The sequence below is a fragment of the Melanerpes formicivorus genome, unplaced genomic scaffold, assembly GCF_026170545.1.
Source record: "Melanerpes formicivorus ecotype bairdi unplaced genomic scaffold, bMelFor1.0.p_v2 SCAF_101, whole genome shotgun sequence".
Classification (NCBI taxonomy): domain Eukaryota; kingdom Metazoa; phylum Chordata; class Aves; order Piciformes; family Picidae; genus Melanerpes; species Melanerpes formicivorus.
Window position 1 is genome coordinate 437,288 of NW_027142453.1, and position 27,111 is coordinate 464,398.

General features: G+C 48.5%; 1 protein-coding gene across 2 annotated transcripts in view; it reads right to left on the minus strand.

Annotated features, from left to right (window-relative positions):
• ELF1 (E74 like ETS transcription factor 1) overlaps positions 1 to 27,111 on the minus strand; it is a 158,364-nt gene that overhangs the window by 27,036 nt on the left and 104,217 nt on the right. For both annotated transcript variants that reach the window (XM_068166491.1, XM_068166492.1), the window contains 3 exons: positions 25,914 to 26,088; positions 8,469 to 8,576; positions 7,689 to 7,853 (listed from right to left, as the gene is read on the minus strand). In XM_068166491.1, the coding sequence (XP_068022592.1) occupies positions 7,689 to 7,853; positions 8,469 to 8,576; positions 25,914 to 26,088 (448 nt within the window). The remainder of the gene's footprint in view (positions 1 to 7,688; positions 7,854 to 8,468; positions 8,577 to 25,913; positions 26,089 to 27,111) is intronic.

Sequence of the window (27,111 nt, forward strand, 5' to 3'; positions counted from 1 at the left end):
TTGGCTTGTGCCCACCTCTCCAGCCTGTCAAGGTCCCTCTGGATGGCCTCCCTTCCCTCCAGCCTGTCTGCTGCACCACACAGCTTGGTGCCATCAGCAAACTTGCTGAGGGTGCACTCAATGCCACTGTCCATGGCACCCACAAAGATGTTGACCAAGCCTTGTCCCAGGACTGATTCCTGAGGGACTTTGCTTGTCCCTGGCCTCCACTGGGACATGGAGCCATTGACAGCCACTCTTTGGGTGCAGCCATCAAGCCAGTTCCTTATCCATCTAGTGGTCCACACATCAAACCCATGTGTCACCAGCTTGGAGACCAGGATGTGGTGTGGGACAGTGTCGCCTTGATTTGAATGAAGCTGGGAGGAAGGAAGTGCTTCAGCATTGTTGGGTTGTTTTGGTTGGGTTTTTTTTCTCTTTTTTTTGCTTCTTCTCATGTATCACCATATGAAAAGCTAACTACTGCAGTACATTTGTAGCAGCTTTGTTCCATGTCCTGTTAGTGGTTGCATAATGTCTGGTTTCCCTAGAAATGTCTAGATGAAGTCAACTCTTGAATAAATCAGCTTCTACTCCACAAGAAGTGTCTCAGGGTAACCAGCTAAGTGCTCTTCTCTGTAAGAGTTGTGTCATGGGAAGAATCTGCTGGGTGCTCATCTTGTTTCCCCCCTTGTACAGGTGTAAATGTAAGTTATTAAGGAGTGGGGTGTGTTATTCTGATGTAACTAATTATCTTGTGTCCAAATCACATCAGTTCTTAAAAGCAAATGGAGTGGATGAGGGCTCAATTAGGTCATTGAGTGAGCTACTGCTGGTCAACTTCAGGAAATTCAAGTACCATAGAATTCATGCTCTTCAGATTAGATATACTCTAGGCAACTAAATATGAAAATGAGGAGAGAGACTTGGGGGTGCTGGTGGAGGAGAAGCTCAACAGGAGCTCTCAGTGTGCACTTGCAGCCCACAAAGCCAATCAGATCCTGGGCTGCATCAGAAGTGTGGCCAGCAGGGCAAGGGAGGTGATTCTCCCCCTCTGCTCAGCTCTGGGGAGACCCCACCTGGAGTACTGTGCCTCCAGTTCTGGAGCCCCTATTCCAAGAGGAATGTGGAGGTGCTGGAAGGTGTCCAGAGAAGGGCCACAAGGATGATCAGAGGGCTGGAGCACCTCTCCTATGAGGACAGACTGAAGGAGCTGGGGCTGTTCAGTCTGGAGAAGGGAAGGCTCTGAGGTGACCTCATTGTGGCCTTCCAGTATCTGAAGAGGGCCTACAGGAAGGCTGGGGAGGGACTTCTCAGGATGTCAGGGAGTGATAGGACTAGGGGGAATGGAATGAAGCTGGAGGTGGGGAGATTCAGGCTGGAGGTGAGGAGGAAGTTCTTCCCCATGAGAGTGGTGAAGCCCTGGAATGGGTTGTCCAGGGAGGTGGTTGAGGCCCTGTCCCTGGAGGTGTTTAAGCACAGGCTGGATGAGGCTCTGGCCAGCCTGATGTAGTGTGGGGTGTCCCTGCCCATGGCAGGGGGGTTGGAACTAGATGATCCTTGTGGTCTCTTCCAACCCTGACTGATACTATGATACTGTGATACTAATACTACTGCTACAGCAATTCTAGGCTCTCCTACTTCAGCCTAAACTACTTCAGGCCATCCTGTTTGGACAATTCTCTTCTAGAAACACATTCAAAATTAGAGAAAAAAATGTCAAACTTATTTACAGAGCAGTGTTGATGTTCCTGGTCTCTACCTAGGCTAGAGATACCTACAAGTGATGATTTAAGATGACACTGTGAGCTATTATCTGCAGGTGTTGACTGATACCATCAAAAACACAGCTAACAGACACACATACAGGATATTTCCCCTTTGGTTTAAGAGAAGGTAATTTCTGAGAGCATTAAGCATTAGCATGCTTCCTGCTTTGGTTCAACAGAGCATGACTTTGTCACCTTTGAGAGCACATCACTGAATTCCTTTTTAGGAGAAAATTTTACAAAGAGGAAGGACAAAGAATCTGCATGAGCTAAGCCTTCTGCAGGGCTGCTGTAAGTTAATTTTCTATAGCTAGCTGAATTTCTCAGTGGTATTTCTACCTTCCTATTTCCATGGCTGCAGAAACACCTCCGGTTAGAAATTCATGCTAGAAATTAATGTGGTATTTGGACAGTGAGAAGCTTACTCTGATTACCCCATGCAGTGCTACAGGCTGGGGTCAGAGTGGCTGGAGAGCAGCCAGGCAGAGAGGGACCTGGGGGTACTGGTCGATGGTAGGCTGAACATGAGCCTGCAGTGTGCCCAAGCGGCCAAGAGGGCCAATGGCATCCTGGCCTGCATCAGGAACAGTGTGGCCAGCAGGAGCAGGGAGGTCATTCTGCCCCTGTACACTGCACTGGTTAGGCCACACCTTGAGTCCTGTGTCCAGTTCTGGGCCTCTCAGTTTAGGAAGGAGGTTGACTTGCTGGAATGAGTCCAGAGAAAGGCAACAAAGTTGGTGAGGGGTTTGGAACACAGCCCTACGAGGAGAGGCTGAGGGAGCTGGGGCTGCTTAGCCTGGAGAAGAGGAGACTCAGGGGAGACCTTCTTGCTCTCTACAACTACCCGAAGGGAGGTTGTGGGCTGGTGGGGCCTGGTCTCTACTCCCAGGCAACCAGCACCAGAACAAGAGGGCACAGTCTCAAGCTGCACCAGGGGAGGTTAAGGCTGGAGGTGAGGAAGAAATTCTACACAGAGAGAGGAATTTGCCATTGGAATGGGCTGCCCAAGGAGGTGGTGGAGTCACCATCACTGGAGGTGTTTAGGAGACTTGATGGGGTGCTTGGTTACATGGTTTAGTTGATTAGGTGGTGTTGGATGATACTTTGGATGCAATGATCTTGAAGGTCTCTTCCAACCTGGTCTATTCTATTCTATTCTATTCTATTCTATTCTATTCTATTCTATTCTATTCTATTCTATTCTATTCTATTCTATTCTATTCTATCCTATTCTATTCCATTCCATTCCATTCCCTTCTCTTCTCTTCAATATCTTATACCATAACAGAAAAGCATCCATGCATTTTCTTGCACTGTTTTCAGTGAGTTTTGCTTAAGAACAGATCATATATGTAAAACATACATTAAAGAGTAGGTATCTAGAATACAATATACATACAAAAATGTCTGACCACCTACCAAGAGATACTTCCCACAGGAAAACATTGGACTGAAGGTATTAATATAGCAAACTTCCAAGCTTCTTTCTCTGACATCACTTTGTTTTTGTCATCTTTCTGATTGGTAGTTTGGCAGGTCAGTGCTCAGACATTCATCAGTACAGACATCATGCTGAATGTGGTTTTGGAGCTGAGCAGATGGGTGGATGCAGCTCTACTGCTGCAGCAATAAGGCCCACAAGAAAAGGAAGTTAAGTCACCCCATCACTTCCAGAGAACATTTTTTTGGGTGAGTTCTACTTGGCAATGCCATTCTGGCTCAGTTAGCAGGTAGTGCTCTGCACAATGCAACCCTCTAAGTTTAACTGGTGGCTTATGCATGCTAGAAGTCTATAAAATCACAGGGCAAGATGACCAGGGGCCTTTGTGATACCACAGAACTGACCAAAGGAAGCAAAAGAGATTGCAGTTTAAAAACAAAACCAACCAAAACACCCAAAGGAAGCTCCCCTACACACTGCACATCATCCTAGAGTGTACTACAAGATCAGTAAGGTTTTGCAGCATTACACCAATGCTTTACAAATCCCTGGATATCCTGAGTTAACACTTCAACATCACCCAGACCATATTATATCTACTTCACAAAGTCTCAGCTTCATTGAAAGCTAGTAATTAATGAAGCCCTAAACTGATGCATCTTTTACAGCATCAGTATCACTAAGGTTGGAGAGACTTCAAAGATCATCAAGTCCAACCTGTCACCACAGACCCCATGACTAGACCATGGCACCAAGTGCCACATCCAATCCCCTCTCGAACACCTCCAGGGATGGTGACTCCACCACCTCCATGGGCAGCACATTCCAATGACTAATGACTCTCTCTGTGAAGAATTTTCTCCTCACCTCAAGTCTAAACTTCCCCTGGTGCAGCTTGAGACTGTGTCCTCTTGTTCTGGTGATGCTTGCCTGGGAGAAGAGACCAACCCCTTCCTGGCTACAACCACCTTCAGGTAGTTGTAGAGGGCAATGAGGTCTCCCCTGAGCCTCCTCTTCTCCAGGCTAACCAATCCTAGCTCCCTCAGCCTCTCCTCACAGGGCTTGTGCTCAAGGCCTCTCCCCAGCCTTGTTGCCCTTCTCTGGACACCTTCAAGTGTCTCAATGTCCTTCTTAAACTGAGGGGCCCAGAACTGGACACAGGACTCAACGTGTGGCCTAACCAATGCAGAGTCCAGGGGCACAATGACTTCCCTGCTCCTGCTGGCCACACTGTTCCTGATGCAGGCCAGGATGCCATTGGCCCTCTTGGCCGCCTGGGCACACTGCTGGCTCATGTTTAGGCAGCTGTCAATCAGCACCCCCAGGTCCCTCTCTGCCTGGCAGCTCTCCAGCCACTCTGACCCCAGCCTGTAGCTCTGCATGGGGTTGTTGTGGCCAAAGTGCAGCACCTGGCACTTGGACTTGTTGGGTGCCATCCTGTTGGACTCTGCCCATCTGTGCAGTCGGTTGAGGTCCCTCTGCAGAGCCCTTCTGCCCTCTAACTGACCAACAGTTCTAGTATTTCTCCTCTCTCTGATCTAACTGCCAAAACCAAGCACACTTGCTAACTGGTTTTCTAACCTACAGCAAAGGAGGAGGAAGAAGTGGGAGTAAGCAGAAACACAGTACAAAGGAGGGTATAAAAGCCAAAGAGGCTCAGTATCTGGCAGACAAGTTCTCCTTGTTTTGGCCCATGAACAAGAAGAAAAAAACCTGAGCAAAACAACAACAACCAAATAAACCCCAACAGTTTAAAATCATCTTGCAGTTTCCTTATCTCACAACGCTGCACACAGCATGGTAATTTCCCCAGCAGCACTCTTGGGGCAGCTGCTGGTAAAGCCTTCCTCCACAGCAGTTTCAGTTCAGCTTTCTTACAGGAACTGGAGACTCCCCAACCCACATCAGTCCCTAGCAGACCTTATGACACACACGGGACGCAGGAGGCTTCATCAAGATCTCCACAGGCCCATGTGCTCTCACTGACAGATAATGACTCCAAACATTGGGAAGCAACAGCAAAAATGCACTCTCATTTCAGCTGATGTACAGCTGGGCAGCAGAAGTCCTGCTCTGGAAGGCTTTTATTTCACCAGGAAACCTGTCACAGTCCTAATGCTCTGATTCAGCCTCAGGATTAGTTCCAGCAACAGCACTCTGGTGGTTTATTTTTCTTGTTAAAAATATCTGTTGCAACCATGCCTTACATCTGACTGCACTGCATGACTTTGCCACTGCAGGCATCAGCTTCGCGACCTGGAGTGGGGGCCACGCTGAGGCAGGGCGGGAAAACAGAAGCAGAAGATCTGACTAACACCACAGCAACAAGTAACCATGTAAAGGTTATCTACCACAGATGGGACTTGATGAGCTCTGAGGTCTTTCCCAACCTTATTGATTCTGTGATTCTAGCATAGAAAAACTTAGATATAATGATATTATTCTTATATAAAACAACCCTCAAAAGATCCACCTCATTCTCATCCCATGTTCTGAACAGATCAAGCACCTTTAGTTGAAGCTAAGTAAGGCCTAATTAAAGTACTTGAGGACTCACACTAACATAAGCTTTAAATATTTCAACTATGCTCTTAAGGAAGAAACTACAGATGGGAACAAGTAGACAGCCATGCTTTCTGTGGGGCAAGACATCATTGCTACCTCTACACCACCATTAGTATGGAAGCATCACTATCTGTGCTCACACTACCCAGTAAGAAAATGGTTTCCCTGCATTTCGAGCTGAGCTCACTCAGTTATTATCATTGCGCCCCTGTACTCAGCACTGGTTAGCCACACCTTGAGTCCTGTGACCAGTTCTGGGTCATTAGAATAGAATAGAATAGAATAGAATAGAATAGAATAGAATAGACCAGGTTGGAAGAGACCTTCAAGATCATTGTGTCCAACCCATCAACCAATCCAACCCACCTAAACAACTAACCCATGGCACCAAGCACCCCATCCAGTCTCCTCCTGAAAACCTCCAATGATGGTGACTCCACCATCTCCTTGGGCAGCCCATTCCAATGCCAAATCTCTATCTCTGTGAAGAATTTCTTCCTCACCTCCAGCCTTAACCTCCCCTGGTGCAGCTTGAGACTGTGCCCTCTTGTTCTGGTGCTGGTTGCCTGGGAGTAGAGACCAGGCCCCACCAGCCCACAACCTCCCTTCGGGTAGTTGTAGAGAGCAAGAAGGTCTCCCCTGAGTCTCCTCTTCTCCAGGCTAAGCAACCCCAGCTCCCTCAGCCTCTCCTCATAGGGCTTGTGTTCCAAACCCCTCACAAACTTTGTTGCCCTTCTCTGGACTCATTCCAGCAAGTCAACCTCCTTCCTAAACTGAGGGGCCCAGAACTGGACACAGGACTCGAGGTGTGGCCTAACCAGTGCAGTGTACAGGGGCAGAATGACCTCCCTGCTCCTGCTGGCCACACTGTTCCTGATGCAGACCAGGATGCCATTGGCCCTCTGGGCTGCCTGGGCACACTGCAGGCTCATGTTCAGCCTACCATCAACCAGCACCCCCAGGTACCTCTCCACCTGGCCATTCTCCAGCCAGTCTGACCCCAGCCTGTAGCACTGCATGGGGTTGTTGTGGCCAACGTGCAGAACCCAGCACTTGGATGTATTGAAGCATCACTATCTGTGCTCACACTACCCAGTAAGAATATGGTTTCCCGGCATTTCTAGTTGAGTCCACTCAGTTATTATCATTGTGCCCCTGTACTCAGCACTGGTTAGCCACACCTTGAGTCCTGTGTCCAGTTCTGGGCCCCTCACCAGCGTCCAGAGAAGGGCAACAAGGATGGGGAGAGGCCTCGAGCACAAGCCCTGTGAGGAGAGGCTGAGGGAGCTGGGATTGTTTAGCCTGGAGAAGAGAAGGCTCAGGGGAGACCTTCTTGCTGTCTACAACTACCTGAAGGGAGGTTGTAGCCAGGAGGTGGTTGGTCTCTTCTCCCAGGCAACCAGCACCAGAACAAGAGAACACAGACTCATGCTGTGCCAGGGGAAGTTTAGGCTCACGGTAAGGAGAAAGTTCTTCTCAGAGAGAGTTGTTAGCCATTGGAATGTGCTGCCCAAGGAGGTGGTGGAGTCACCATCCCTGGAGGTGTTCAAGAGGGGATTGGATGTGGCACTTGGTGCTATGGTCTAGCAGTCATGAGGTGTTGGGTGACAGGTTGGACTTGATGATCTTTGAGGTCTTTTCCAACCTTATTCAGTATTCAGTATCACTAAGGTTGGAAGAGACCTCAAAGATCATCGAGTCCAACCTGTCACCACAGACCTCATGACTAGAGCAGGGAGGACACTACAGCCCACTGCAGGCTTGAACTCACCACCTTCTCATTAAGGGTCTGATGTGCCACCAACTGAGCCACTTGTAGAGGCAATCTTGATCCTATGATTTTGACCTGACACTCAGAAAGTTTCCAAACACCCCTGTCCCACAGGGGAGGCAAGCATGGCACCCACTGCTCACCTACTCCAGCTGCATCTTACCTTTTTTCTTCTTTGGTTGCTCAAACTCTGGAGTCTCTGGTGATTCAGCATAAGGGTCTGAGGCTTGGTGAACTTCCACTACTTCAGGGATCCCATCAAGCGTGACTGACACGTGTGTAATAGGAGCCACTATATCATCATCTTCAGTTGTGCCAAACATAGTTGCTTAAGGTAAAGGGACAAGATGAATCATTTCACACAGCCATGAGGACTTTTAAAAGCTATTGCTTTTACAGCAAAAAAGTAAGTACAGAATAGAATAATACTATGACACTTAAGGCCTTCATGAGAAAGAAGACTAGTTCAAAAGGGAATGTATGTGCCAGGAATGCTTTACACAAGCTGAGGCACTACTGAAATAGAACAATTTAAAGACAGAAGCCACTCTCCCCAAAAGCACCAGTGCCTGGTGTGCCCACATCTTCATTTTTAATTAAGGCAATCTGCTCTTTATCTTGGCAATGTAATCAGACCAGGTGTCTATCAACTAAAACCACTGCAACCCAAGCTACCTGAGTCCATTCACTCCTTCCCTACATAACTTTTTGTTCTTCTCTTTCCCTGTTCCACACTGGCATGGCAATGGCCAGACAAAGGATTGCTTCACTGCATACACCACTTGGAATTTCTGACAGCCAAACTAAATACAGAAAGGCTACCTGGAAGCCAAATCATCTTAGCAATTCCATGCAACTGTGCTGTGCTGGACTGCATCCCTCCCTCCTTTCACAAACAAACAAAGCAAATCCAGACTGGATGTGCTTTCAGGAAAGAACTTACTTATTCTTTTTTCATCCAGCATAGGACCAGGGGAGTCCATGTTGAGAAGTGCTTCAGCAGCCTCAATTGTTTGCATTGTTTCATCTCCATTATGACAGGATGCTTCCACTAAAAGTAAGGGAGACAAATTAATGCTTAACCAGCCACAAGCTGAACTCACAGCTTAACGTGAGATTTATTCCTGCTTCATTTAGAGGGGAAAGAAAAGTTGGCAAACAGGGTCTTGGACTAGATGAATAGGAAGCAGTTAGGTGAGAAAATGCACAGTGCAATAAGTTCATTTATTTAGTACACTGCATTGTTCAGATTGCATAACAAGAAAAATCCAACAAATCAAACCCAATACAAGCTCTATTTCTGGCTCATCTTTCTAACCTCTCTTTTTGCTGATCAAGTGCATGCAGTAAAACACAACACCCAGGAGAAATAAGAAATAACACTACCACAAACAATATTCCAGATAGCACCCTTTAAAAAAAAAAGACCAATATTGCTGATTTCCTCTTACTGTGGTCCAGTGGAAGTGCATTTCACAATTGAAAGATGCTCACCAGAAATATCTATCATTTAATCTGCAGAACAGACAGGAAAATATTCCACAACTTCTAATAGAGAGCATATGGTCTCAGGGTGTAACTGAATTCTAAACCATTCAAATCCATGGGGATTACAGGTAGGGCTATGGTGCAGGCTCCAGGAATACACTCCAGGAGCACAAAAAGCAGTACAGATGGTAGAATAGAATAGAAATAGATTAGAATAGAAATAGAAATAGAAATAGAAATAGAAATAGAAATAGAAATAGAAATAGAAATAGAAATAGAAATAGAAATAGAAATAGAAATAGAAATAGAAATAGAAATAGAAATAGAAATGGAAATAATAGAAATAGAAATAGAAATAGAAATAGAAATAGAAATAGAAATAGAAATAGAAATAGAAATAGAAATAGGAATAGGAATAGAATAGAATAGAATAGAATAGAATAGAATAGAATAGAGTAGAATAGAGTAGAGTAGAGCAGAGTAGAGTAGGATAGGATAGGATAGGATAGGATAGGATAGGATAGGATAGGATAGGATAGGATAGGATAGGATAGAATAGAATAGAATAGAATAGAATAGAATAGAATTAACCAGGTTGGAAAAGACCTTTGAGATCATCAAGTCCAACCTATCATCCAACACCATCCAATCAACTAAACCATGGCACCAAGCACCCCATCCAGTCTCTTCCTAAACACCTCCAGTGATGGTGACTCCACCACCTCCCTGGGCAGCACATTCCAATGGGCAATCACTCTCTCTGGGAAGAACTTCTTCCTAACATCCAGCCTAAACCTCCCCTGGCACAGCTTGAGATTGTGTCCTCTTGTTCTGGTGCTGGTTGCCTGGGAGAAGAGACCAACCCCCACCTGCCTACAACTTCCCTTCAGGTAGTTGTGGACAGCAAAAAGGTCTCCCCTGAGACTCTTCTTCTCCATGCTAAGCAACCCCAGCTCCCTCAGCCTCTCCTCACAGGGCTTATGCTCCAAACCTCTCCCCAGCTTTGTTGCCCTTCTCTGGACACGTTCCAGCAACTCAACATCTTTCCTAAACTGAGGGGCCCACAACTGGACACAAGGCTGGATGAGGCTCTGGCCAGCCTGATCTAGTGTGGGGTGTCCCTGCCCATGACAGGGGGGTTAGAACTATATGATCCTTGTGGTCCCTTCCAATCCTGACTGATACTAGTATGATACTATGACTCAAGGTGTGGCCTAACCAGTGCTGAGTCCAGGGGCACAACGGCTGTGGTCCTGCTGGCCACACTATTCCTGATGCAGGCCAGGATGCCATTGGCCTTCTTGGCCATGTTTGCACACTGCTGGGTCATGTTCAGCCTGGTATCAACCAGTACCCCCAGGTCCCTTTCTGCCTGGCTGCTCTCCAGCCACTCTGACCCCAGCCTGTAGCACTGCAAGGGGTTGCTGTGGCCAACGTGTAGAACCCAGCACTTAGATGTGTTAAATCTGACACCGTTGGACTCTGCCCGTCTGTCCAGCCTGTCAAGGTCCCACTTTAGAACTGTTTAATAGTTTTTTTTAGGAACTACTCTTTGCTGGATGGAAATGCACAGGCCAGGCTTCCCTATCCTTATACTTTGGGGCTAACCTTGGGGAATTCACTTGCATCTGTCAAGGTGGTAAAAAGGGCTGAAACATTACTTCCTCCTTAGGACACCAATGAACTTCAGTTACCTTCTCAGTCTGGTAATGACTCAGCTTCATGCCCTCTCTCCCTGTTTACCTTTGAGGAATTCTGGGTGGGGCAGTCAGAAAAAAAGAGGAATCAAAAAAGAGACAGACTGACAGAGCAAGCAAAAAATGCAGCATTAAACATAATGCAATGACTTTGGAACATATCATCTCTGCATAAAAGCCAGAGGTTTATCCCATAATTTCTAAAGTACAGGGAGGAAAAAGAAAAATCATCAAAATCACAGAATCACCAAGATTGTAAGAGACCTCAAAGATCATCGAGTCCAACCTGTCACCACAGACCTCATGACTAAACCATGGCACCAAGTGCCACGTCCAATCCCCTCTTGAACACCTCCAGTGACGGTGACTCCACCACCCCCCTGGCAAGCGACTCTCTCTGTGAAGAACTTTCTCCTCACCTCCAGCCTCAACTTCCCCTAGTACAGTTTGAGACTGTGTCCTCTTGTTCTGGTGCTGGTTGCCTGGGAGAAGAGACCAACCCCTTCCTGGCTACAACCACCCTTCGGGTAGTTGTACACAGCATTAAGGTCACCCCTGAGCCTCCTCTTCCCCAGGCTAAACAATCCCAGCTCCCTCAGCCTCTCCTCACAGGGCCTCTCCCCAGCCCCATTGCCCTTCTCTGGACACCTTCAAGTGTCTCAATGTCCTCCTTAAACTGAGGGGCCCAGAACTGGACACAGGACTCAAGGTGTGGCCTAAGCAATGCAGAGTATAGGGCCACAATGACTTCCCTGCTCCTGCTGGTCACACTATTCCTAATGCAGGCCAGAATGCCATTGGCCTTCTTGGCCACCTGGGCACACTACTGGCTCATGTTTAGGCAGCTGTCAATCAGCACCCCCAGGTCCCTCTCTGTTTGGCAGCTCTCCAGCCACTCTGACCCCAGCCTGTAGCTCTGCATGGGGTTGCTGTGGCCAAAGTGCAGCACCCAGCATTTGGACTTGTTGAATGCCATCATGTTGGATTCTGCCCATCTGTCTAGTCAGTCAAGGTCCCTCTGCAGAGCCCTTCTACTCTCTAACTAACCAACATCTGCTCTCAACTTGGTTTCATCTGCAAATCTGCTGATGACTGACTCAATCCCCTCATCCAGATCATCAATGAAGGTATTAAAGAACACAGGGCCCAGCACTGATCCCTGGGGCACACCACTAGTGACTGGCTGCCAGCTGGATGTGGCACCATTCACCACCACTCTCTGGGCTCAGCCCTCCAGCCAGTTCCTAGGCCATAATACCACAATATTAACAACGCACCCAGTTCCCCAGCACTAAACAATCACACAATTAAAAACAGCAACAACAAGCCAAAACCTCCATTTTAACTTCAGATGTTTACAGCTTCAGTATTTGTATCATTAGGAGATAGCAAAAACATGAGCCCTACCTCCTTCACCCAGCTGTGATTTATAGACAGCACATGGAGTTCAGGAAAAACCTCTTTACCTTCCAGGTTTTTTTTTCCTTAGTCTCAGTTCTACCATACCCTGATCACCATAGGCTCAAGCTAAGACAGAATAAAGTCAATGGTTGTTGGGAAGGCCTGACCCACACACCAACTCACCTTGCTGTCTACGGGACACCCTCCACCCCACACCTTGCACAGACATTCAGACAGTTAAGGATCTGCACCTTCTGGCTGACAGCTCCAAACAGGCTCAAGAAATGAGAAATGCAGAGCTGAGGGGGAGGACAGTGTGAAAAGTAAAGGGGAAGCAGAGAGCATAAGCCAGAGAGTGAGATGGAGGAGCAAACTGCTGACACTTTTGTCACACAGTTCACAGTTCAGCTGCAGAGCACCTCAGCCCCAAGTCCCAAACAGCATCTCTAGGGTATGCTTGGCCAGCTGAGGAGGAGGCTGAACCAAGCCTCAACCACACAGTCTGCAGGCACACCCATATTTGGTCCAGCAGTGCTGACCTGACCACTTCTGGTTCTAAGTTTTATCTGGATGGGAACTTTCTATACCATCTGTCAGCATAACAAAGACCACAACAAGGATGTCGCTCTAAAAGCAGGCACACAGCACTGCCACAGCACCTGCCATAGCACCTGCCATCAGTTCTCACATTGTTTGGATGGACAGGAAGGTGACCTGCCATGATCCAGCCCACATAAAGCCACTAAGCAGAGTGGGTTCAGACTTCCACATACAACTTAAAAGCCAGAGTAGTACCCACTGTATCACAGTATCACCAAGGTTGGAAGGGACCTCAAAGATCATCGAGTCCAACCTGTCACCACAGACCTCATGACTAGACCATGGCACCAAGTGCCACGTCCAGTCTCCTCTTGAACACCTCCAGGTGTGGTGAATCCACCACCTCCCTGGGCAGCACATTCCAATGATTAATGACTCTCTCTGTGTAGAACTTCCTCCTCACCTCCAGCCTCAACTTCCCCTGGCACAGCTTCAGACTGTGTCCTCTTGTTCTGGTGATGCTTGCCTGGGAGAAGAGACCAACCCCTTCCTGGCTACAACCACTTTCAGGTAGTTGTAGAGGGCAATGAGGTCTCCCCTGAGCCTCCTCCAGGCTAAACAATCCCAGCTCCCTCAGCCTCTCTTCACAGGGCTGTGCTCAGGGCCTCTCCCCAGCCTTGTTGCCCTTCTCTGGACACGTTCAAGTGTTTCAATGTCCTTCTTAAACTGAGGGGCCCAGAACTGGACACAGGACTCAAGGTGTGGCCTAACCAAAGCAGAGTACAGGGGCACAATGACTTCCCTGCTCCTGCTGGCCACGCTATTCCTAATGCAGGACAGGATGCCATTGGCCTTCTTGGCCACCTGGGCACACTGCTGGCTCATGTTCAGGAAGCTGTCAATCAGCACCCCCAGGTCCCTCTCTGTTTGGCAGCTCTCCAGCTACTCTGGCCCAGCCTGTAGCACTGCATGGGGTTGTTGTGGCCAAAGTGCAGCACCTGGCACTTGGACTTGTTGAATGCCATCTCATTGGACTCTGCCATCTGTCCAGTCAGTCGAGGTCCCTCTGAAGACCTCAGTGCTGTGGATGGAGAGGAAGGGAGCAGCTGCTGTTCCCTCTTGCCCTGGAAAGAGCTGTATGAGGAACAAACCCATCCTCTTGCTTTCAGGCATGAAGGTCATGGAATAGTCAGCTCTTCACTCTGAATAATGGCAGGTGAGTCAGAGGTTACCAGCATTACATTGCTGTCACACCACGTGGCTAGGAGTTGCCCATCCATACCCAAGACTAACAAAAGGCACTTACAGTAGTCATTAAAAATAATGTAAACATGTAAATGAATATAATCTGATGCTCACAAAAAACCATGAGCAGAGCCAACTATCTATTAACAGATACAGAATGTCAAAAGTAAGTTTCTTAACCACATGAACACCCTCCCAGCTTCTTCTCAGAAGATGAATTCACAAGGTGGATTGAGCCAAATTATCACAGTATCATAGTATCAGTGAGGGCTGGAAGGGACCACAAGGATCATCTAGTTCCAACCCCCCTGCCATGGGCAGGGTCACCCCACACTAGAGCAGGCTGGCCACAGCCTCATCCAGCCTGCTCTTAAACACCTCCAGGGATGGGGCCCCAACCACCTCCCTGGACAACCCATTCCAGGGCTTCACCACTCTCACGGGGAAGAACTTCCTCCTGACATCCAGCCTGAATCTCCCCACCTCTGGCTTCATTCTATTCCCCCTAGTCCTATCGCTACCTGACATCCTGAGAAGTCCCTCCCCAGCCTTCCTGTAGCCTTCAGATCCTGGAAGGCCACAATGAGGTCACCTGGGAGCCTTCTCTTCTGCAGACTGAACAGCCCCAACTCCAGCCTTCTGATCATCCTCCTGGCCCTTCTCTGGATACCTTCCAGCACCTCCACATCCCTCTTGGAATAGGGGCTCCAGAACTGGAGGCAGTACTCCAGGTGGGGTCTCCCCAGAGCTGAGTAGAGGGGGAGGATCACCTCCCTTGACCTGCTGGCCACACTTCTCCTGATGCAGCCCAGGATCTGATTGGCTTTGCGGGCTGCAAGTGCACACTGAGAGCTCCTGTTGAGCTTTTTGTCCACCAGCACCCCCAAGTCTCTCTCCTCAGGGCTGCTTTCCAGCCACTCACTGCCCAGCCTGGATTTGTGCCTGGGATTGCCTCCACCCAGATGCAGATTAGTATTTCCCTGTTGCTGAAAACCCAAGGGCTGTGGTTCTTCCTCCCATCTCTGCCTCTGGTCCGTGATCTAAACTCCTGTCACATAACTCCAGCCAGGCTTCATGCTTTCTTGATCACATAATGAGACAATTTAGTTCTACAAAATGGCTGAAAAGAAGTTTCTGGGGTGTTGCTGGGTTAGCAAGTTGAACTGGAAGAGCTGAAGAGCTAACACAAATGAAGTGTGGGGCACTGAAGAGAGGAAATGGAGCACCACAAGATGCTCATTCACAGCACTTCACTTGAGATAGTGCTTGGAGATAACCAGCTCCAGTGCTAAAGGGAAGCTGGTGTCTGCTATTTCAGTCTTTCTCATAATGCTGCAGAAAGCTTTTCCATTCACTGGTAGTTTGAGAGTCACACATTTAAGAAGAGATGGGATGAAATATCCTACTTGTTACACTTTGGCAGAGTCCAAACTGAAAGGATGGTGGCTGGGGAGGGAATTTCTGAGGAGGATCACATTTCAAATGTTACCTCACATAGGCAGAAACCCTTTAAAAAGAGGATGTAAAGAGAAGGAAAAAGGAAGTGGGAAGGAAAAAACACAGGAGGAAGGAGGGAAAAAAGGGAGGAAGGAAAAAAGGAGGAAGAAAAGAAAGGGGGGGGAGGGAAGAAAAAAGGGGGGACAGGGAGGGAGGGAAAAAGGGGGGACAGGGAGGAATGAAAAAAGGGAGACAGGGAAGAAGGAAAACTGGGGGGGACAGGGAAGGAGGAAAAAAGGGGGGACAGGGAGGAATGAAAAAAGAGGGGACAGGGAAGGATGAAAAATGGGGGGATAGGGAGGGAGGAAAAAGGGGGGACAGGGAGGAAGGACAAAAAGTGGGGACAGGGAGGGAGGAAAACAAGGGGGGCAGAGAGGGAGGAAAACAGGGGGGGCAGAGAGGAGGAAAACAGGGGGGACAGAGAGGGAGGAAAAAGGGGGGACAGAGAGGGAGGAAAAAAGGGGGGGACAGGGAGGGAGGGAAAAAGTGGGACAGGGAGGAAGGAAAAAAGAGGGGACAGGGAGGGAGGAAAAAAGGGGGACAGGGAGGGAGGAAAAAAGGGGGGACAGGGAGGGAGGGAAAAAGAGGGGACAGGGAGGGAGGGAAAAAGGGGGGACAGGGAGGGAAGAGTATAAGAGGAGGGAAAAATCACACCCAAAAGTAAGTTCATTTGTACCCAGGGTACTCTGCAAGTTTGTTTACCTGAGTGAGCCCCACAGGGAAGCTCCTGTACCTGTCAGCCAGTCACAGCCCAGTTCTGCAAAAGCAGGTTTGCTGTGAATCAGCACTGGCTGTTAGCACAAGGCTTGCCCAAACACAGCTTTCTGTGCTTCTCAGCCTGGTGGAGAATTACACTATTCCTCATGCTGGAAGTTCCCCACCTCTGTGAAACTCCTGCTTTCCCTACTGCTGCCTAGTGTCTTCCCTGAAAACTTTAGGCCACCTTGGGTGATTCCATCCCACATGTTGCTTCTCCAGTGGCCAGCAGCTCCACAGAGTGCCTCATACAAGTGCTTCTCCAGGCCAAGATAAGGGCTGTGTAAGTCACAGCTGTGTGTAAATCCATCACTGGTTTTACTACAGACGAAACCAGGGACTGTAGAACCTCAAAATAACACCAGAAGAAATCTAAACTTGCTACCAATGGCTCCATGTCCCAGTGGAGGCCAGGGACAAGCAGAGTCCCTCAGGGATCAGTCCTGGCACCAGGCTTGGTCAGCATCTTTGTGGGTGCCATGGACAGTAGCATTGAGTGCACCCTCAGCAAGTTTGCTGATGACACCAAGCTGTGTGGTGCAGCAGACACGCTGGAGGGAAGGGAGGCCATCCAGAGGGACCTGGACAGGCTGGAGAGGTGGGCACAAGCCAACCTCATGAGGTTCAGCAAGAGCAAGGGCAGGGTCCTGCATCTGGGTGGAGGCAATCCCAGGCACAAATGCAGGCTGGGCAGGGACTGGCTGGAAAGCAGCCCTGAGGAGAGAGACTTGGGGGTGCTGGGGGAGGAGAAGCTCAACATGAGCTCTCAGTGTGCACTTGCAGCCTGCAAAGCCAATCAGATCCTGGGCTGCATCAGGAGAAGTGTGGCCAGCAGGTCAAGGGAGGCGATTCTCCCCCTCTACTCAGCTCTGGTGAGACCCCACCTGGAGTACTGCCTCCAGTTCTGGAGCCCCTATTCCAAGAGGGATCTGGAGGGGCTGGAAGGTGTCCAGAGAAGGGCCACGAGGATGATCAGAGGGCTGGAGCACCTCTCCTATGAGGACAGACTGAAGGAGTTGGGGCTGTGCAGTCTGGAGAAGAGAAGGAATGAAGCTGGAGGTGGGGAGATTCAGGCTGGAGGTGATGAGGAAGTTCTTCCCCATGAGAGTGGTGAAGCCCTGGAATGGGTTGTCCAGGGAGGTGGTTGAGGCACCGTCCCTGGAGGTGTTTAAGAGCAGGCTGGATGAGGCTGTGGCCAGCCTGATCTAGTGTGGGGTGTCCCTGGCCATGGCAGGGGGCTTGGCACTAGATGATCCTTGTGGTCCCTTCCAACCCTGCCTGATACTATGATGATACTAAAAGTAGAGAGGGTTTCATTAGACTCCTTGTGCAGAATAGCTGGCTGTTAAATGTAAGCAATTGCTTTTTAGTATTAACTCTGAGCTGGCTGGTAACTGACACTGGAAACCTGAGTTTAAGAACACAGGTATATCAGGAGACCTACCTTTGTTTTCTTTTTTTAATTAAGACTGACCAATGTGTAAATAAATTTATCTCATTGGGGAAGCTATAAAAAACCCAACCCCCTCACTGTTTTCATCCAGGTGCTACGTGAAGCTGTCAGCAATTCCTAACTGATACTGCACCTTTCTTTATTTCATTTAATTTCATTAACTCAAAATTCTCACAGATTAACGAGTCCAGAGAAGGGCAACAAAGTTGGTGAGGGGCTTGGAACACAAGCCCTGTGAGGAGAGGCTGAGGGAGCTGGGGTTGCTTAGCCTGGAGAAGAGGAGACTCAGAAGCGACCTTCAAGATCATCGCGTCCAACCTATCATCCAACACCACCTAATCAACTAAACCATGCAACCAAGCACCCTATCAAGTCTCCTCCTGAACACCTCCAGTGATGGTGACTCCACCACCTCCCCAGGCAGTCCATTCCAATGCCCAATCACTCTCTCCGTGTAAAACTTCCTCCTAACCTCCAGCCTAAACCTCCCCTGGCGCAGCCTGAGACAATGTCCTCATGTTCTGGTGCTGGTTGCCTGGAAGAAGAGACCAGCCCCCACCTGGCTACAACCTCCCTTCAGGTAGTTGTAGAGAGCAAGAAGGTCTCCCCTGAGTCTCCTCTTCTCCAGGCTAACAACCTCAGCTCCCTCAGCCTCTCCTCATAGGGCTGTGCTCCAGACCCCTCCCCAGCTTTGTTGCCCTTCTCTGGACACCTTCCAGCAAGTCAAAATCCTTCCTTAACTGAGGGGTCCAGAACTGGACACAGGACTCGAGATGTGGCCTAACCAGTGCTGAGTACAGGGCCAGAATGACCTCCCTGCTCCTGCTGGCCATACTATTCCTGATGCAGGCCAGGATGCCATTGGCCCTCTTGGCTGCCTGGGCACACTGCAGGCTCATGTTCACAGTATCACAGTATCACAGTATAAGGTTGGAAGAGACCTCAAGGACCATCGAGTCCAACCTATCAACACAGACCTCATGACTAGACCATGGCACCAAGTGCCACATCCAATCCCCTCTTGAACACCTCCAGGGATGGTGACTCCGCCAATGACGAACGACTCACTCGGTGAAGAACTTTCTCCTCACCTCCAGCCTAAACCTCCCCTGGCATAGCTTGAGACTGTGTCCCCTGTTCAGCCTACTATCAACCACTACCCCCAGGTCCCTCTCTGCCTGGCTGCTCTCCACCCACTCCAACCCCAGCCTGTAGCACTGCATGGGGTTGTTGTGGCCAATGTGCAGAACCCAGCACTTGGATGTGTTCAATCTCCTGCCCTTGGACTCTGCCCATCTGTCCAGCCTCTCAATGCCTCAGAGCAACTGCTTCCCTGATCTCATGAAAATAGCACCAGAACAAATAGCCCCTGAAGCAGCAGTTTAATTGCTGTTTTTCTAAATTAACTTCTCAGATGGTAAAGTTTAAAAAAATCCAAACCAAACAAAAAACTATTGTCAGGAGATCACATGATATAGTGAGTTAGAATCATAGAATCAGCCAGGGTTGGAAGGGACCACAAGGATCAGCTAGTTCCAACCCCCCTGCCATGGGCAGGGACACCCCACACTACATCAGCCTGGCCAGAGCCTCATCCAGCCTGGGCTTAAACACCTCCAGGGACAGGGCCTCAACCACCTCCCTGGACAACCCATTCCAGGGCTTCACCACTCTCATGGGGAAGAACTTCCTCCTCACATCCAGCCTGAATCTCCCCACCTCCAGCTTCATTCCATTCCCCCTAGTCCTATCACTACCTGAGATCCTGACAAGTCCCTTCCCAGCCTTCTTGTAGGCCCCCTTCAGATACTGGAAGGCCACAATCAGGTCACCTGGGAGCCTTCTCTTCTCCAGACTGAACAGCCCCAACTCCTTCAGTCTGTCCTCACAGGAGAGGTAGCTCCCATAGGAGTTTTTCCTTCCTATGTGCCTTACAACCATAATTAGTCACATTAACAAGGTACATGAAGTGTATCAAACCTGACAACTTGGTCCACAAATTGGTCTGCACAAAACATTATCCTCTGTGTTCTTCAGAAGGAAAAAAATGGACTCAGTATTCTCTTTAGAGATAAAACTCAATTCATGCTCCAAGTGATTTTGTAATCACCTGTTACTACATGATGGTTAATCACTTTTAATCCTCTGATAGTGGCAACAAACTGACCATATGAACTGTAATTGTAGTTGTTCCAGGGAAAAGGACTTTGAAAGGGGAGGATGACAAGGCAAGTCTGCCTATTCATTGTGGAAGAGATGACAGAGTGAACAGTAATGTAGCTAACAGGCTGGTTGTTAGCCAGCTATCACCAGGGTTTCATGTGAAACAGATGCTGGTCTAGTTTTTGACAGGTTATAATTTAAACTGCAGATAAGCAATTGCCAATGTGTGATAGTTGTGAAGGGCTGAAGCTAGATGATTGTGCTGGGTTACACCCATCCTGCTTCCCCCAAGGGACACAAGAAACCTGATCCAGGTGAACAGAGAGGGACTTGGTTTCCCCCTCCCAGGAGGAGGGGTCCCCCAGGTTAAAGGTGGTCTATTCCACTCTCCCTTCCTGTCCAGCAAACCTATAGAAAGGAAGACACTGTGACCCTTTATCTTTCTGTGCTTCTGCCCCACTTGTTCAAAAGGATCAACATCTGCAGCTAGCTTCCTGATTCCACATGGTCAGGCCTCTTCTTTCCCTACTGCATCCATGTTTCCCTAAAGGACCAAAATCCACATACATCAAGGGAAATAGAGGACCATCCAGGCTTGGTTTGGTATATTTACCTATTTATCCTTATTCCTTACCCCTTGTAAACTCTGTTACTGCTCTCTCTCTCTCTACATATATATATAGTTAAAAAACTTACTTCTCCTACTTCCAAACTGACTCCAGATTATTTTTTGGTAGATTTACATCCAGTCTCTTTGGGGACGGTGGGGGAGGAATTAGGATAGGATAGGATAGGATAGGATAGGATAGGATAGGATAGGATAGGATAGGATAGGATAGGATAGGATAGGATAGGATAGGATAGGATAGCGTAGGGTAGGGTAGGGTAGGGTAGCAAGGCATAGGATAGGATGGGATGGGATGGGGTGGGATGGGATGGAATGGAATAGAATAGAATAGAATAGAATAGAATAGAATAGAATAGAATAGAATAGAATAGAATAGAATAGAATAGAATAGAATAGAATAGAATAGAATAGAATAGAATAGAATAAACCAGGTTGGAAAGGCCTCCAAGATCAAGTCCAACCCATCACCTAACACCATCTAATCAACTAAACCATGCAACCAAGCACCCCATCCAGGCTCTTCCTCAACACCTCCAGTGATGATGACTCCACCACCTCCCTGGGCAGCACATTCCAATGGCAAAGCACTCCTTCTGTGAAGAACTTCTTCCTAACATCCAGCCTAAACCTCCCCTGGTGCAGCTTGAGACTGTGTCCTCTTGTTCTGGTGCTGGTTGCCTGGGAGAAGAGACCAACCCCCACCTGGCTACAACCTCCCTTCAGGGAGTTGTAGACACCTGAATTCTCAGTTTGCTACCATCTGAGCTCTTATACTCCAGTGAAGGCTCAAACCACAAAAATTATATAGATGGGAAAAAACTACCAGTGTTCACCACCCTGTAGACAGACCCCTAAAACCAATTTCCTTCAGTTTCAAGACAGCTACTGCTTATTTCCAGTAGAATAGAATAGAATAGAACAGAATAGACTAGACTAGACTAGACTAGACTAGACTAGACTAGACTAGAATAAACCAGGTTGGAAGAGACCTTCAAGATCATTGTGTCCAACCTATCATCCAACACCACCTAATCAACTCACCCATGCAATCAAGCACCCTATCAAGTTTATGAGAACAGAGAAGCTTAACAAAAAAGTGCTGAGAAACTGGTAATATAAAAGAACAAACACTAAATCCTGCCTATTAAGCAGCCATTTATCAGTAGTGTTAGAAATGGTGATTTTAGTTTGGTTTTGGTGTGAACGTGAACCAACAAATAATTTTGTGTCAAATCTGTACAGCCTTTAGAGCATCTGGTCCCCTCTGAGGGGCATAGCATAGAATCATAGAATCAGTAAGGTTGGAAAAGACCTCAAAGATCAGCAAATCCAACCTGTGTCCCAATACCTCATGACTACTAAACCATGGCACCAAGTATCATAGTATCATAGTATCAGTCAGGGTTGGAAGGGACCACAAGGATCAGCTAGTTCCAACCCCCCTGCCATGGGCAGGGACACCCCACACTAGAGCAGGCTGGCCAGAGCCTCATCCAGCCTGGGCTTAAACACCTCCAGGGACAGGGCCTCGACCACCTCCCTGGATAACCCATTCCAGGGCTTCACCACTCTCATGGTGAAGAATCTCCTCCTCACATCCAGCCTGAATCAGTGCCACGTCCAGTCCCCTCTTGAACATCTCCAGGGACAGTGACTCCACCACCTCCCTGGGCAGCACATTCCAATGGCTAATGACTCACTCAGTGAAGAACTTTTTCCTCACCTCCAGCCTAAACTTCCCCTGGTGCAGCTTGAGACTGTGTCCTCTTGTTCTGGTGCTGGTTGCCTGGGAGAAGAGACCAACCCCTTCCTGGCTACAAATGCCTTTCAGGTAGTTGTAGAGGGCAATGAGGTCACCCCTGAGCCTCCTCTTCTCCAGGCTAAGCAATCCCAACTCCCTCAGCCTCTCCTCACAGGGCTGTGCTCAAGGCCTCTCCCCAGCTTTGTTGCCCTTCTCTGGACATCCTCAAATGTCTCAATGTCCTTCTTAAACTGAGGGGCCCAGAACTGGACACAGGACTCAAGGTGTGGCCTAACCAATACAGAGTCCAGGGGCACAATGACTTCCCTGCTCCTGCTGGCCACACTATTCCTAATGCAGGCCAGGATGCCATTGGCCTTCTTGGCCACCTCTCTACACTGCTGGCTCATGTTTAGGCAGCTGTCAATCAGCACCCCCAGGTCCCTCTCTGTTTGGCAGCTCTCCAGCCACTCTGATCCCAGCCTGTAGCTCTGCATGGGGTTGCCATGGCCCCATGCCAGATGAAGCCTGCAGAGGAGAATCACATACTTAATATATCTTAATAAGACTGATGGACACTGTGCCTGTAGAGAAAACCAGATTGCTTGAACTGCAGTGGATGACAGGAACAATACCATACTTGTCTGCCTCTAAAGTATCCCAGAAACCTTTGGACACCATCACTTACAAGGATTTCATATTTTCAGCCTCTGGCAGCAACTTGCAAACCCTTCTCATGTGACCAGCAAGGAGAAAAAAAAAAAGCATTCACAAAACTGGAGTTTCACAATTACTCATGCAAGCAAAAATTCACACACAATCCATGACACTGAATATGGATTCATAAGGATGATCTGCTAGGGAAAAATTCACACAGCCACATTAAGTGGTGCTGAAGCAACAGACCGAGGAAAGGCCAGTTGCAGTGTGAATAATTAACATGAATAGCAAGTGAATAGTTGGCAGGAGGCCTCAAAATCATGTTTTAAGTATGTAAAACCTTCTTGAATGACCATTCTCACAGAACATCTGTATTTTAAGCCTTACTCATTATCAGAGCCAAAATTAGAATAGGATAGAATAGAATAGAATAGAATAGAATAGAATAGAATAGAATAGAATAGAATAGAATAGAATAGAATAGAATAGGAAAGGAACAGGAATAGGAACAGGAATAGGAATAGGAATAGGAATAGGAATAGGAATAGGAACAGGAATAGGAATAGGAAAGAATAGAATAGAATAGAGTAGAATAGAATAGAATACAATGGAATAAACCAGGTTGGTAAAGACCTTTGAGATCATCAAGTCCAACCTATCACCCAACACCATCTAATCAACTAAACCATGGCACCAAGCACCACATCCAGTCTCTTCGTAAACACCTCCAGTGATGGTGACTCCAGCACCTCCCTGGGCAGCACATTCCAATGGCCAATCACTCTTTCTGTGAAGAACTTCCTAACATCCAGCCTAAACCTCCCCTGGTGCAGCTTGAGACTGTGTCCTCTTGTTCTGGTGCTGATTGCCTGGGGGAAAAGACCAACCCCTGCCTGGCCGCGACGTCCTTTCAGGGAGTTGTAGACAGCAAGAAGGTCATTCCTGAGTCTCCTCCAGGCTAAGCAACCCCAGCTCCCTCAGCCTCTCCTCATAGGGCTTGTACTCCAAACCCCTCCCCAGCTTTGTTGCCCTTCTCTGGACACATTCCAGCAACTCAACATCTTTCCTAATCTGAAGAACCCAGAACTGGACACCAGACTCAAGATGTGGCCTAACCAGTGCAGTGTACAGGGGCAGAATGACCTCCCTGCTCCTGCTGGCCACACTATTTCTGATCCAGGCCAGCACACCATTGGCCTTCTTGGCCGCCTGGGCACTCTGCTGGCTCAGGTTCAGCCTACTATCAACCACTACCCCCAGGTCCCTCTCTGCCTGGCTGCTCTCCAGCCACTCTGACCCCAGCCTGTAGCACTGCATGGAGCTGTTGTGGTCAAACTTAACGCTACACAGAGCATACTTACAGCAGTAAGTCACGCTAACACGCACGTTTTACAGCTAACTGCATACCCTCAGGAAGCTAAAGGCAGTGTATCTGCCCAAGCTGTGCACTCCTGCTTTTTGGTATGTCTGTTTACTTAGGCATGCACCAACCATTAAATAAGAGCAAACAAATCCTACGAAGAGCATAGGAAAATCTGCCTGCTACTCTGAGCAGGACTTTGCCTTAATCTCTATTGATTGATGAAACTCTTCAGCATTATCAGCTGTGCAGCTGGGAGGGCAAGCCACCTGCTAACAGTATTAATGCCATTTTCTCTGTTTTGTAGAGCATTAGGGGCATTCAATACCATTCTAATTTTGTTTCCTGTTGTGTTTTTTTTTATTGTCATTAAGCTTTTTTCCACCATTAGCCACAGCCACCTTGGTGCAGGAAACATTCACACGACCAGGGATACTCTGTTTTAAGCTTGCTGCTGGGCTGAAATGGCACAAAACCAGTAGAGATACACAGACATAGCCAAGAATCCCTAGGCAAGCTTCCTGGCTTTTCCACATATCACAGTATCACAGTATAACTTAGGTTGGAAAGGACCTCGAGGATCATCGAGTCCAACCTGTCACCACAGACCTCATGACTAGACCATGGCACCAAGTGCCACATCCAATCTCCTCCTGAACACCTCCAGGGACGGTGACTCCACCACCTCCCTGGGCAGCAAATTCCAATGACCAATGACTCTCTCAGTGAAGAATTTTCTCCTCACCTCCAGCCTAAACCTCCCCTGGCACAGCTTGAGACTGTGTCCTCTTGTTCTGGTGATGCTTGCCTGGGAGAAGAGACCAACCCTTTCCCAGCAACAACCACCCCTCAGGTAGTTGTAGAGGGCAATGAGGTCACCCCTGAGCCTCCTCTTCTCCAGGCTAAACAACCCCAGCTCCCTCAGCCTCTCCTCACAGGGCTGTGCTCAAGGCCTCTCCCCAGCCTTGTTGCCCTTCTCTGGACACGTTCAAGTGTCTCAATGTCCTTCTTAAACTGAGGGGCCCAGAACTGGACACAGGACTCAAGGTGTGGCCTAACCAAAGCAGAGTCCAGGGGCACAATGACTTCCCTGCTCCTGCTGGCCACACTATTCCTAATGCAGGCCAGGATGCCATTGGCCTTCTTGGCCACCTGGGCACACTGCTGGCTCATATTCAGGTGGTTGTCAATCAGCACCTCCAAGTCCCTCTCTGTTTGGCAGCTCTCCAGCCACTTTGACCCCAGCCTGTAGCTCTGCATGGGGTTGCTGTGGCCAAAGTGCAGCACTCGGCACTTGGACTTGTTGAATGCCATCCCATTGGACTCTGCCCATCTGTCCAGTTGGTCTAGGTCCCTCTGCAGAGCCTTTCTACCCTCTAACTGACTAACATCTGCTCCTAACTTGGTGTCATCTGCAAACTTGCTGATGACTGACTCAATGCCCTCATCCAGATCATCAATGAAGATGTTAAAGAGGATGGGGCCCAGCATCGATCCCTGGGGGACACCACTGGTGCCTGGCTGCTAGCTGGATGTGGCACCATTCACCACCACTCTCTGGGCTCAGCCCTCCAGCCAGTTCCTAACCCAGCACAGAGTGGAGTGGTCCAAGCCAAGAGCTGACAGCTTAGACAGCAGTTTGCTGTGGGGGACAGTGTCAAAGGCCTTGCTGAAGTCCAGGTAGACCACATCCACAAGCCTCCCCATGTCCACCAGACGGGTCACCTGATCATGGCACAGAAATATTTCTACTGCCAACCTGTAAGGGTGATATCATCATCTTCTATGATTTGCTCTTCTGCCACGTCCAGAGAGCTCTCAGTGATCATGTCACTAGGTTCATCCACGCAGCTTAAGCCGGAGTAGTTATGCAGGATGTCTGCACTAGGAACATGCTCCACGATGACAGCAGGGAATATAGATGGGTCACCAAGCTGGAGGGGGGAAAAAGGAACATTAAAATAATGGCAGTTAGACTAAAGCCAATCTAGCCACTTATTGGGTTGCACTTCAACAGACTCATACTACATCATTTGCATATAGGATAGGATAGGATAGGATAGGATAGGATAGGATAGGATAGGATAGGATAGGATAGGATAGGACAGGACAGGACGGAACGGAACAGAACACAACAGAACAGAATAGAATAGAATAGAATAGAATAGAATAGAATAGAATAGAATAGAATAGAATAGAATAGAATAGAACAGAACAGAATAGACCAGGTTGGAAAGCACCTTCAAGATCATTGACTCCAACCCATCACCCAACACCATCTAGTTCCAACCCCCCTGCCATGGGCAGGGACACCCCACACTAGATCAGGCTGGCCACAGCCTCATCCAGCCTGCTCTTAAACACCTCCAGGGATGGGGCCTCAACCACCTCCCTGGACAACCCATTCCAGGGCTTCACCACTCTCATGGGTGAGAACCTCCTCTTCATATCCAGCCTGAATCTCCCCACCTCCAGCTTCATTCCATTCCCCCTAGTCCTATCATTCCCTGACATCCTGAGAAGTCCCTCCCCAGCCTTCCTGGAGGCCCCCTTCAGATACTGGAAGGCCACAATGAGGTCACCTGGGAGCCTTCTCTTCTCCAGACTGAACAGCCCCAACTCCTTCAGTCTGTCCTCATAGGAGAGGTGCTCCAGCCCTCTGATCATCCTTGTGGCCCTTCTCTGGACACCTTCCAGCACCTCCATATCCCTCTTGCAATAGGGGCTCCAGAACTGGACACAGTACTCCAGGTGGGGTCTCCCCAGAGCTGAGTAGAGGGGTCATCCAGCCTAAACCTGCCCTGGCACAGCTTGAGACGTTGTCCTCTTGTTCTACCAAAGAACAAGATGATTTTTAGCACATAACACCAAGCAGTGTTCCAGTATGGTCCAGAGGCTGAATGTAGTATCTAAAATACTGACTTTGTTCCAGCAGGTAATGACAGACTCCCAAGACA